A 13049-nucleotide genomic window follows, 5' to 3' on the forward strand; every position below is an offset into this window, starting at 1 on the left:
ATATATATATATATATACATATATATATACATCCATGATATAATAGAGATTGATAAACCGTCTTGTGGTAATGCTCTAAAAAAAAAGGTGCCCCGACCAGTTTCAGAATAGGTGAGTAGCACATAACATTGCATTTACATTGAAATTTTTAAAATTTAGTAGCAAGACGGGTGGTGGGGCACGTTCTCCCGTGCCCCACCCCTACTGGATTCGCCCCTGAAAGGGACTCTTCGTTGAAGGGCCATGCTTTATACGATTTTAGCATCTTATGTTCTTGTCTGGGCTCTGTTATTATAACCTGGTTGTAGAACTGCTGAAAGGAACTTTAGCGGGAAAAAGGTGCAGTAAAATCTATTTTTGGTTTTTCTGATTCAAAATATCTATAGCGAGTCAAAAATCACCATACCTAGGGCTTGGATTTTTTTTTTTTTTTTTTTTTTTGGTGCACTATGATTTACTTATACTTACTTTTATACTGCACCCAGGTTATTATTAACTATCTATTTGTATATTATATCTATAATAGGCAGGCTTATGCACTTTAGACTCTAGCTTTCTTTCTTGACACGTTCTCAATATGGTTTTCGTAAAAGACACACAACTGAACATGCAATTATTGAACTAGTTAGCAAAATCTTAGATTCATTTGAAAATAAAATGCTGCTTCTTAGTATTTTTTTGATTTATCAAAAGCATTTGATCTTATTAACCATCAGCTACTTCTACAAAAACTATTAGCATATGGAATCCGGGGCGTTGCTTTTGATTGCTTTCATTCATTTTGCACAACAGAAAACAATATTAAAAATTTAAATTGAAATTATAAATTAATTAAATGTGGAATTCCCAAAGGTTCGGTATTGGGGCCACTAATATTTCTTATTTATGTTATTATGATTTACTTTTTGCCAAGTCATTTAAGTTTTATTGTTTTGGTTCTACTTCTGCTTCTTATTGCCATTTTTTATTTATTTATTTATTTATTTTTTTTTTTTTTATTGTAAATCATGTTCCAGGGCTAGCGGAGACAAGTTTGCTTCTAGGCTGTCCTCATCTATAGGCCTATAAATATATTTATATGTGTATATATATACACATATACACACATATATATATATATACACACACATATCCACCTAAAAATTTTAACATGAACAAATAATAGGTAAAATTGGCCGAGTTAATTCTGGCGGCCATTTTCAATTTTGGCGGCCATTTTGGATTTAAGGCCAAATTCTGAGTGGCCTTCGATTAATCTTGAAAGACTTATGTCCGAGGTGGCAATTCCACTTTTAAAAAGTTGACAAAACCGAATAAATATGTTTTATATCGCTAATAATTTTAATTTTGGCGGCCATTTTGGATTTTTGCGGCCATCTTGGATTTCACGCAAAAATCTGGGTGGCCCTAAGCATATTTCAAATAGGATGAGGTCAGGATGATGAAACCGCTGAGAAAACCTTAACAGGACGAAATGGCAGCTTATCCTTGGCTGGGCCCTCTCTACTTACTAATAGTGAAAAATTTGCCTGAATAAGGCTATTCCATTAGTATATTCTATGCCGCACTAAATCGTTTTATTATGCATAATAATGTTCAAATTGCGCAAATAATGCTTTCAATTTGAATAACAAAATGTGCAACGAAATTTAACGATTTCATTGTGACGAGGTCACATATGCTATCTGCAACTATTCAGTATCGATTTGGGTGTTGGTTATTGAAAGGCATTGTAGGGATCAACACAACGGTAGTTATCAGATTTAGTTGTCTGAGTTATACTCTCAGTATAAGGTTTGTGACGATTGACGGTAGGCGTAAACACATTCTCAGCAAACATTTATTTGTGTCGAATTTATAGTTTTTAAGTTCATAATTATATCACCAGTAATAGCCGTCATTGTGTCGGCCTTGTATAAATCTGGATTTTTAGCAACAATAACCGTATTACACGCCTTCATAAGTTGTTCACAATAGATCGTCTTTTTATCCTTCTGCTTTTACTTCGTTTTGATCACAGTATCCAGGACCACAATGTAAAAACATTTCCACAAATAATTGTGTCATTCTGGTTAAAGATATTATTATTATTATTAAATAAATACATAATGGTTTTGAAAAACCATTCTACTGACTGGTTGTATTGTGCTTTTTAATGATGTGAACTTTTATTTCATTTAGGCCTATTTATCTCTCAAACTGAACAATATTCTTAAATAGCCTATATTTTTATCATTCAATATTCTGATGTATATGTTTTTATCTGATGAAATTTTATATTTTAATTTAGTGCATTATGTCTGCATTGGTCTAGTTAATGATCAGTGTTAATTTCAGATGAGTTTTGACAATGATTATTATTGCATTGTATAATTAAATTATATAGGCCTAGGCCTAATATTGCCTATTAATCACTGCTGACAGCCTATTAAAGAAGCCAATTGTATTTCTTTTCGTAGGGATAATGTGTTACAAGCTGGCAAGAAGGTGAATCCTCATTACCAGCTCTTGACACACGCGAAGTGGGCTGTTTCCCCACTGAATTTTGGATTTAAGTGCCCGATTTGACGAAAAGATAGCAAGTTTTACACATTTTTACCGAGAAAAAAATGTATTTTGAAGCTAATCTGCCATTGAAAGATTCAAATTGAATATATTTGGTATTACGAAAGCTATTAACATCATCTATCAAACGATGTGGGGTGTCTATAGACCGACGATCCAAAAACGAAGACCCCTATTTTTTCTCTTCCATTTTGATGATAATATGTCACAAAATCAAAATTACGAAATTTTTTGGGCGTCTGTTTGTGAAATTGTCTAGGGTCTTCGTTTTATAGACACCTTATATCGGGTGTCTACAAAACGAAGACCGAAGACCTGAAAAACGAAGACCTCCAATTATCTATCAATTATCTTATTGAAAGTATTTCAAAATCATCATAAAACAGTGGTCAAGTACATATTTCATTATTTTATCACGATTGGGAGAAAAAAAAATGTGGGTCTTCGTTTTTCGGGTCTTCGGTGTTCGTTTTGTAGACACCCACAGGGTGTCTATAAAACGAAGACCCTATCTCGTCCATCCTATATTGGTGTCACTACCAAATGACCGATGCTGCACATATGCGTCACTATACCACATTCCTACTGTTTATTTTAACATGGAACTAGTTTATGAATGAAATACTGTATTCAAGGTTTTTGTAGGCCCCAAAATACGCGTACCGTTAGAGGGTGCAGCGCCAAGACGCGCTCAGCCACCAGCCTTGGACGTACAACATTGGTTGCCGCTTTGGAACTGGAATAAAGGGTAAATCATTCAATTGACTCAGATTCCGGCAACAATGTGCTAAGAAGACGAATACTATATACTGTATAGGCATAATATATAGCATGAAGTGATTTAAAAACATTATTTTCACCACGATTGAAAGAAAAAAATGTGGGTCTTCGTTTTTCTGGTCTTCGATCTTCGTTTTGTAGACCCAGGGTGTCTATAAAACGAAGACCCTTAAGTATTTCTTGATATTCCTCATTTTATTTCGATAAAATAATGAAATAGGTACTTGGTAACTGTTTTATGATGATTTTGAAATACTTTCAATAAGATAATAAGAAATAACTGGAGGTCTTCGTTTTTCGGGTCTTCGGTCTTCGTTTTGTAGACACCCATATAGGGTGTCTATAAAACGAAGACCCTTGAAAATTTCACAAGCAGACGCCCAACAAATTTTCGTAATTTGGATTTTGTAAGAGCCTGGCGTATTATCAAAATGAAAGAGAAAAAATAGGGGGCTTCGTTTTTGGGTCTTCGGTCTTCGTTTTATAGGCACCCAACGATGTGCACGAGGACACTTTATGTTAATTTTGTGACCCAAAATGATGACCTTTGACATACTGAAACTCCTAAAATACAAAATGGATATATCTGAATTTTTTATAGGTGTTTTATTCTGTATGTGGTCAGTTTTTGAGAAAGTATTAAATGAAAGGTTGCAATGATAGCTTACAATTAACATAATGTGTCACCATAGCTTTCGTATGATACCAATGCATTCAAATTGAATCTTAACTCCAGTAACGGACTAGCTTCAAAATACAATTTTTGGGTACAAACGTGTAAAATTTGCAATTTTTTGGTCAAATTTGGCACTTAAATCCAAAATTCAACGTGGCTAGTTGCCAGCTAGCTTGTAACAAATTATTCCTACGAAAAAAACATTGAGCACTCTCAATCTGATGGCCACCAGTGACTAATGTGGCCATGTAGGCCTATAGTAGGCCTAACATAGCCGCTGTCCGAGTTGGTCTGCAATCACGCTTCTTTTCTGTGGGTCCCAAGTTGCGTTCTGGAATTGCAATACCATCTCAGGGAACGAAGTAATAGATTATCGTAAATATTAAGCTTTTGTATTGGTATTTTACATCGATTTAAAATTCACATTCGTTATGTATCATACAGCAGAATGATTTAATTATATGATATTTTTTCTACAAATAGATAGTAAATACAAAGAATCTATTCTAAGGAAAGCTTAAAACGCACAGTAATGAAGAGTACAGAAATCATTTACGAGAATATAAATCGACGGAAGAAGATTTGTACCAATATTTTGAGCACAAAATTGAACAGATGTTTAACAACATTCGATTTAACTTTTGTTGGATTAAGTTATATTATTGGAGCAGGTGTTTATGTCTTAACAGGGGCTGTAGCTGCCGAGAACGCAGGCCCTGCTGTCAATATATCAATATTGATAGCAACATCGTCAGCCTTATTGTCTGCAGTATGCTACGCCGAATTATGTTGTAGGATACCACGAGCGGGCAGTGCCTACCTGTATGCCTACCTGACCATCGGGGAGATCTGGGCTTTCATTATAGGCTGGAGCATGATCTTAGAATTTATGGCTGCGTCTGGGAGCATTGCGCGCGCATTAGCCACATTCATCGATACGGTGTTTGATGATGCTATCCGAAACGCAACAGTTGATTATCTAATGGGTGGAAAAGAATGGAACTCTCCATTTTTAGCAAGCTATCCAGATTTTCTTGCAGCTTTTATGATTTTAATTTTTACTATAATTGTCTTATTTGGAGTACAGTTATCTTCGGCAATAAATAATATTATCACTGTATCCACTTTAATCAGTATTTTCATCCTGGTAACATATGGGTCGGTTTTTATAGACTTTTCTAACTGGACGGATTATGGTGGATTTTTCCCAAATGGATTCGGCGGTGTTGTGTCGGGATCTGCAAAACTGTTTTTTCTTTATGCCGGGTTCGAAGTTATCTGTGTGTCTAGCGAAGAATGCGAGACTCCCGCCAAAAGTGTTCCAAAGGCTTTGGTGCTCGTGGTCGTTGGATCCACTGTTGTCAATTTGGTAGTGGCAAGCACTATCACGTTGCTGGTACCTTGGTCTGAAATAAATACGATTATGCCATTTCCGGATGCTTTTAAACAAATGGGAGAAATAGCTCCAACATACATTGTTTTAGTCGGAATGTCTTTTAGTGTTGCTGGATCAATTTTGATATCGCTACATACTCTTCCACGACTTGTTTACGCTATGGCTAACGACGGACTGCTCTTTTCACCACTCGCTCGCATTTCCTCTGGCAATCAGGCTCCTGTGATGGCAACTGTGATATTCGGAGCAATTACGATGGTGATCGTCTTGTTTATAAATTTCAACGCGTTGGTGGAATCTCTAAACATAGGCAGTCTTCTTTGTTACACGATTGTTTCAGCTTCTGTTATTGTGCTTCGATACAGACCTGAGAATGAAAATGCTACCATCTTTAACAAACAAGACTGTGTCCCAGTGGTTTGTGTGAATGAAGACCAAATGGGCGAAACTAGCGGAACCCTTAAATCACAATTTGAAATGTTGCTTTTCCTAAAGAGTGACGTTCCTGGACGTACAGTGGCAATATCTACCGTCGTTTATGCGTTATGCTGCGCTGGTACAACTGCGTTACTCAGCCATTCTGCCAATGACATCATGAATGGCCACTGGGGATATTTCATAGTATTCATAGTTTTTCTTCTTGGATCAGTATTGACATTCACTATCATATTGATGCATCACCAGAATTATGAAAAATTATCGTTTAAGGTAAGAAATGACGAATTTTGCATTGACATTTCAAAACAAAAAATATAACGGCACTTTTTGCTAAATGTCATGAATGTTTAAAAGCTGTGTTTGTAATTAAGTTAAAAATAATAATTATATTAAAAACTGGATACTGTAATCATTGAATTAGTTTTTCTCTCCATTTGCTTTTTTAGGTACCTTTTGTTCCTTTCATTCCTGCCCTTGCAATGCTATGCAATATCGTGCTACTGGTGAATCTTTCCGTGTTTACATGGATTCGTTTTATAGCGTGGGTATTTTTAGGTAAGAATGGTCCTTTTAATCAAACTTTATCAAACATAACTCCATTGACTATAATCAAAAAAGGGCCAGCTGCGGTTGACCCACTAACGAACGTGTGTAGGCCTACGACGTTTCATGGGACGTTAGAAACAATCAAAGGGCCGGGGATTGACGGAACAGTTACGGCCTACATTGATAATAGACGCATAATAAGATATGGTAGTTTGATAGTATTATTTAGGTCTAGATACCCCCCCCCCCAATTACTTGAGCACCTGTGAGTAATGAATAGGCTGGCCCCTGTGCCTTAAATTGCCTTAAACGGTGCGGTGATGGTGTAGTGTTTCTTTTTTTATTTATATATTATGTAATATATTATTTGAGCACTGTTATTATTTCTCTATTTGTCTCAGATGTATATATATATATATATAGATGAATATATATATATGTATATGATATATATATATATAAGCCTGTGTATGATATATATATGTGTGTATATATATGAATATATATAATGTGTATAGATATATATATACTTGAATATATATGTATATATATATATATATGTGTATATACGATATATATATGTATATATAGGCCTATATATGTATAATTTATCTTATTGTTATTATTATACACCATATTTGGATTTTTTTTCCATAGGGTTGTTAATATATGGCATTTATGGTTATCATCATAGTTTGGTGGGCATAAGCATTAATTCATCATCGGAGGAAGAAAACGACGCATCTCATTTTTCCGCGTCAATGAGTTACGGCGATTATGGAGCCGTTAAATTAGTAAATGTACCATCATCAGATGAGAACAGCTATTAAGATAATATTATTATATAATAAATTGAAGAAGCTATAACCTACAATATATAATATATGTAACATTTTGCTAGGTAATATAATGTATCGTAATTTACAATAAAATGAAATGATTTAAATGATACAGATATATGATATAATGTGATGTAATATATGATGTGATATATTTTTATAGGCCTATTACCTATATATGATATAATGATGGGTAATATATGATATTTACTTATATGATGTGATACATAATAAAACAATGGCAATGGTGAAAATAAAGTGACCGTTAGCTGCTTATGTCCTGATGCTTAATGATTTTGGGGTACACATAACAAGACTAAGATCAGTACAAAAACAACGAGTGATATTTACCTTATATACGTTTTGCTTCATTAGGCCTAATGATCCCATTTTTGATGATTCTAGCAGAACATTTTTTAAATGGATGAAGGGCCTATATTATTTTATAAATGCAAGGAAATACGTAGGAAAGTCAGGCCAGTCAGATTATAGTCCCACCAAAATCTAGCTTATTACAATTCAATACCCATTATAAGCCAGAATTCGTTCTTTAAGGCAGTTCAGCCTTTCATTCTTTACTATGACCTGACTTTAAGCATACTTCAAGCATAGGTCTCGTCAAGGATATGGCCTGACTCCAAGCTTTATTCAGTTGCAGTTTTTTGAGAATGAATGCCGATCAATCCAAATCAAATTTAATCTAGACGCTCTTGAAGTTAGTAAATATATAATACTAGGTCTCTCCCTCCAATTAAAGACCACTTTTGGGACCGGGGTTTTCATTTCTTTAGCAGATTTGATCTCTTATTTGAATGATAAAAAGATAAAAGACAATTGTTAATTCAGGACCACGGGAATATGGTCTTTTATTGGAGTAAATGGAAGGGTCTTTAATTAGAGGGAGACCTGTACTCCTTAACGGTCCTACGAATTACCCAAATTATACCCAGATTATACGGAATTACCCAAATGAAAACCCATACGGAATTGCCTAAATGAATCGCGATCGCTTTTACCCATTACCCAAATGACAATTCAATTGAATCGAAATTGAATATTGAGTACCACTATTAAATAATAATACACTGTAATAATAATATAATAATAATAACAATAATAAATTATTATTATTATATTATTATTATTGTTATTATTTTTATTTTATTATTATATTTATTATTATCTTTTTTTTATCCGCATTATTACTAGAACTATTATTACTTTTTTTTTTTTTTTTTTTTTTTTTTTTTTTAGAATTTATAAAATAATTTGTATGATTATAAAGCAAAATTTACATACATGAATATTAGGGATTTATTCAGGTACATTTAATTCAAACTGACTACATCCAAAATTTATTTTCGATAACCGTACCGGTACCGTCTTCAAATTCACGACGGGAAATCTTATAAGTTAACTGTACTCTTATTTTAGGCTGATTCCCCCAGCGGGGTTTTTGTTTTTCAATAAATCTAGCACTTTTGAATTTAACAGGTTCACTAGGCCTACTGATATTTCTGTTAAACATATTTTGGTAAACTTGTTTATTTCAGATTGGCAACACCACATATGTTTTGGATGAGCGTAGCGCCTTGTAAAAATTAAAAATAAAAGTCAGTAGGCCTATTCATTTGATATCGGGAACACCCAACTATTTTAAACCTATCGTCTGATATCGACATTTCAACGAGCATAGTTACACACAACAGGAATTAAAAATGAGCCCAAATACGCCTGAAATGAATAAACTACCGGTATTAAATTGTGTATAGATGATTAAATAAATGATTAACAAAAGTTACGTCTGTATGAATAAAGAAGTAATGCATGTCCAGAAATATTACGCAAGTAACATTAGAAACAGATGAAATGAATGAATAATTTAAATAAAATAACACGATGCAGATACATTAAACAAAAATAATTAGAAATTAGGCCTATTAACAGAATAAATTATATAGATGAAAAATATTAATTATTATCCAATGATTAAACACGCTATAAATACCAATACGAATAATTTTGACATAAATTATATGTTAAAAATACGAAAGGTTTTAATAATAAACGTTAGAAATACTAAAACGAATGGTTTGACAAATAATATACACACGTCAGTAATGAATAAAGGAATACAAACTTTACAAAATAATAAATTCATATAACAAGGCTATACCAAATAACATCATATTTAAAGTTTAGCTTGGTATAAACGACATAACCATCGAGTCATTTGGGCTATCATTTCAATTCATTTGTGTTTTGATCATTTGGGTGATTCTGTTTCATTTTGGTATCGTTTGGGTATTAAATTCCCTTTCATTTGGGTATCATTTGAGTAATTTCGTTTCATTTCGGTAATTCGGACCCCTAAGATGGCTGGCTCCGATGTTTCTGTTAACATACTAGTCATTATTAGGCATGTGTGCTCTTGTATACTGTATTTATTAACCGACAAATAATTAGCATGCATTTATTTCATCCAGTTATGATATAGGACATTGACACTCCTGGTGCAGTTTATGTTTCACCATTTTCATTTGTATGTTTGAAGAATAGGGAACTGCTAAGATACGTACATATTTTTGAATAAAAAAATTGGAGAAAAGGGGGCATAACACGTATACGGTATACACCTTCGGGCAAATTCCCATGTTGAAAAAGCTCATGTGATAGTATACAGTGGTAGGCCTATTGACGTATGAAGTTACATTATACTAATTTGTAACAATTATAATTCATTGCAAAAGTACATTATGAAAAAAATGACTATACAGGCCTAATTGAATGAATAAAAAAAATAGGCCTCAGGTTTACCATTGAACGTCGCTTATTGGACATAGGCCTACCTAGAAATCAAAGTCACTGGTTAACACAGTTTATTAAGATTTGAATCCTCGCTAAGCCAAAATTTACAAGATGGGGAATTTTCTCCCATTTCAAGAATCCTAGACCACCGATCATATTACTTAAGGACCATGAGATAAAATCAATCTATTTTTAAATTACAAACAAACATATATTCTTAATATAAATATATTGTAATACTGTATATAAATTTGTTTCGATGGAGGGCGTATACAAAATAAAATACTTTGTGATGTTTTGGTGTTTTCGGCGGTCCATCGTGAGGTTCGATTTTTGTACTATTCTGCGACGAATCAGACAGAGCGCCGTCACCGGATTTTGGGGACAGGCAGCTAGGTTCGTGTTGGTTGTGAGTTTGGAACATGTTGTCTCGAGTACAATCTTGGACTAAGCCATTGTATATTCACCTTCTTCGGAGCAGTGTTTGCAACAGTATGTCTGGATCAAGAGACCTTCATAGCCAGGCTAGAGTTGCTGTGGTAAGAAAGTTTGCAGTGCATTACCCAGCCTGGCAGTAGCCGTTAACCTTACAGGCTTGGCCCTAGGCCAGGCTATATTACTATATAGGGCCTACAGCCACACTAGGCTAGGCTTTGCCGAGCTAGCCTAGCTTTTAGCGGTAGGCGCCCTCTTCCCGTTGTTAATGACACGACTACCCTGGTCACTGTCCAGTGCAGGATAGCTTGGTCAGCACCTCCTTGGTGGGTCATCATTTAAAATGTGTATCAAATATGCAAACATCTTTTTCTTCTCAATTTTCGGACTGTTGCAATGTTCTCTCATGTGGATAGACAGGCTCCTGCAGCACCTCAATGGTGCATCCCCTCTAGAAAGAGTAGTTAGAAAGAACTGAGGCCAGGCCCTAAGCCTAGTCGTTTCAGCCTAACTAACTAGTCTAGGTTGGGTCGTTTGGTTCCCAACTCCTTTCCAGTTTTTAAATAAATTAATTATTATTAATTTCCCTGTATTATGAATTTCTTTTCTTTTTCTGAGAAGATATTATACCGGTTAGTTTTACCATAGTTTTACCAAGATTTAACCTTGTGTATAAAAAATATTATTGAGGGCGCTAGTTTGTGACTTCAACTTCCAGTTTTGTTCGAGCGGTGTCAACATGGAAGAAGACAAAATGGCTTCAGGGAAAAAAACAAAAAAAAACCGAGACTGGACATACGAGGAAACTATAACTTTGATAACTTTATGGGGAGGTAGAGAAAGCTTAAACATATGAGAAAACAGAAAATCAACACCGAAATGTCAGATGATTAAAGCGCATACGTGAGGTACCGAAGGTCATGAACTCAGAAAGTTTTAACCGTGTTGCACGTTACCGAGACCGTGGTAAGTTTTACTGGGCAGGCTGAGGTCGGTAAAATTAACCATTCGGCTTGGTTAATTTAACCCTGAGGGAATTGTAACCGATGTTCGGATTGGATTTTTTTTGGTCAATTTAGCCAGTGACTCGGTTAATTTGACCAAATTAAGTCCAGTGCGATAGGGGCTATAGTCTAGTGGAAATTCTACTCTAGGTCCTCCGAATCAAGAGATAGGACGAGACCTATTGTATTTTTATCTTCTTTATGGTATTTCATGAATTAATTATAACCAGAGAGTTACGAACATCAACAGTATTGTGTCGGGGAGCCGAAACTCAAATATCGTATTTGCAGAGCCACGTGCATGCGTTGTGGGCGACTGAGAACCGTCCATTTTCCAGCGGGGTATAAATCTTTTAACACGATGTGTGTTAAACTTGTGATGTGTGAACTTTTCACTGATTAGGCAGTGGTAGGTTACCTTTTTGGGAATCCCCACCGAATGTTGGTATAAAAACAATGTACTGTACATTCAATCAATAAAGGTTTTTTTTTATCAAACGTAAATATGATTTAGCTTTAGTTTAGTGTAACATTCGATAGCTTGGAAGAATATAAAGAATTTGTTAAAGGTAGACCAGGCCCAATTAGGATATACCAAGCTGATTAGGCCAAGCCGTCTAAGCCATCACGGTCAAAGTGGTTGTCCTAAATAATTGTTTGCCGTCCAAAAGACGGCCGGGTGGCTCGCTGGCTAAGCCTATGATCAGATGGAACATTTGGTAATAATATGGAGCTTTCAATTGAGAACATAGAGAGGGAACATAAATGTTTTACGTTCTACTTGAAATCAATTTCGATTTTGTTATGACACATGCGTTGATATGCCATGAACGCAAAAGACTGACGCACAAATGTTTAATTCAGTATAGTCCTGATAGATTCGGCCAAAAACCATTCCAGAGTTCAGAAAAGAGCGTAACGCGTAACATCCAGACTTGCGCAGTTAAATTAACATTACGTCATTGCATTCTACGTTCTATGTCATCACAAATTCAAAGCTCCCTACTAATATACAGTAGTAACAAATGAGTCTCAAGGGTGACATTATGTTTGATTTCCACCTGTAGTTCAATGATTTCATCCATTATTTTTATTACAGACAGTATATCATTAAATATATTCTCTATGGAATATTCCGCTTTTTCACCTCAGAAATGTACTGGTGGAATCGGCAAGAATTGCTCGTGGTAAGATTGCAGCTCTCTCTACGCTAGATGTCAATAATCATGATGCCGTTATCTTTCCTGGTGGCTTCGGTGCTGCCAAGAATCTGTAAGATATGTTCATCTATTTGAAAAATGCCCCATACAGGATGTTTTTGTGACTGGCATAGTCCTCAGTTTTTGTTTGCTCAGCAGTTATAGTTAACTACATACTAATGTGGGTCTAAGCTTGGTTGCATGGCCACCCCAAGAGATTTTAATGCAAAATGCTTTACTCAGTGGCATATAAAAAGAATACTTGTCCCCCTACTCAACCACCCCCTCCCCCTTTCCCAAAAACACAAATCACACTCAAGTAGTTAAAAATTACCTCAAATCACCTTTTTTAGGAGTTAGCCC

The 13049-nt window shown here is 34.9% G+C and overlaps 2 protein-coding genes across 3 annotated transcripts in view; both read left to right on the top strand.

The window, feature by feature from the left end:
* The first annotated feature begins 1678 nt into the window (after window positions 1-1678).
* LOC117102245 (cationic amino acid transporter 4-like) lies at window positions 1679-7448 on the top strand. 2 transcript variants are annotated; one of them, XM_033242467.1, is made up of 4 exons: window positions 1679-1811; window positions 4505-6125; window positions 6302-6410; window positions 7059-7448. In XM_033242467.1, the coding sequence occupies exons 2-4, from the start codon at window positions 4554-4556 to the stop codon at window positions 7229-7231; spliced, it is 1854 nt and encodes a 617-aa protein (XP_033098358.1). In that variant the 5' UTR covers window positions 1679-1811; window positions 4505-4553; the 3' UTR covers window positions 7232-7448. The 2 variants fall into 2 exon arrangements, with proteins under 2 accessions (XP_033098358.1, XP_033098359.1); XM_033242468.1 differs by having other exon boundaries at window positions 1709-1794.
* A 5189-nt stretch (window positions 7449-12637) lies between these two features.
* The window catches only part of LOC117102247 (glutamine amidotransferase-like class 1 domain-containing protein 3A, mitochondrial), a gene marked incomplete at its 5' end in the record, with an annotated part of 3450 nt that continues 3038 nt past the window's right edge, over window positions 12638-13049 (top strand). Inside the window, one exon of the mRNA XM_033242470.1 lies at window positions 12638-12759. Coding sequence (XP_033098361.1) covers window positions 12638-12759 — 122 coding nt within the window. The remainder of the gene's footprint in view (window positions 12760-13049) is intronic.

This window comes from Anneissia japonica, unplaced genomic scaffold, assembly GCF_011630105.1.
Source record: "Anneissia japonica isolate Jap-2015-1 unplaced genomic scaffold, ASM1163010v1 scaffold165_len1371125_cov188, whole genome shotgun sequence".
In the NCBI taxonomy this organism is placed as follows: domain Eukaryota; kingdom Metazoa; phylum Echinodermata; class Crinoidea; order Comatulida; family Comatulidae; genus Anneissia; species Anneissia japonica.

Coding starts and splice junctions, on each gene's coding strand:
- LOC117102245 (XM_033242467.1), top strand. CDS start 4,554: ATGAAGAGTACAGAAATCATTTACGAGAATATAAATCGACGGAAGAAG. Junction 6,126..6,301: donor ATGAAAAATTATCGTTTAAG/GTAAGAAATGAC, acceptor TTGCTTTTTTAG/GTACCTTTTGTTCCTTTCAT. Junction 6,411..7,058: donor TATAGCGTGGGTATTTTTAG/GTAAGAATGGTC, acceptor TTTTTTCCATAG/GGTTGTTAATATATGGCATT.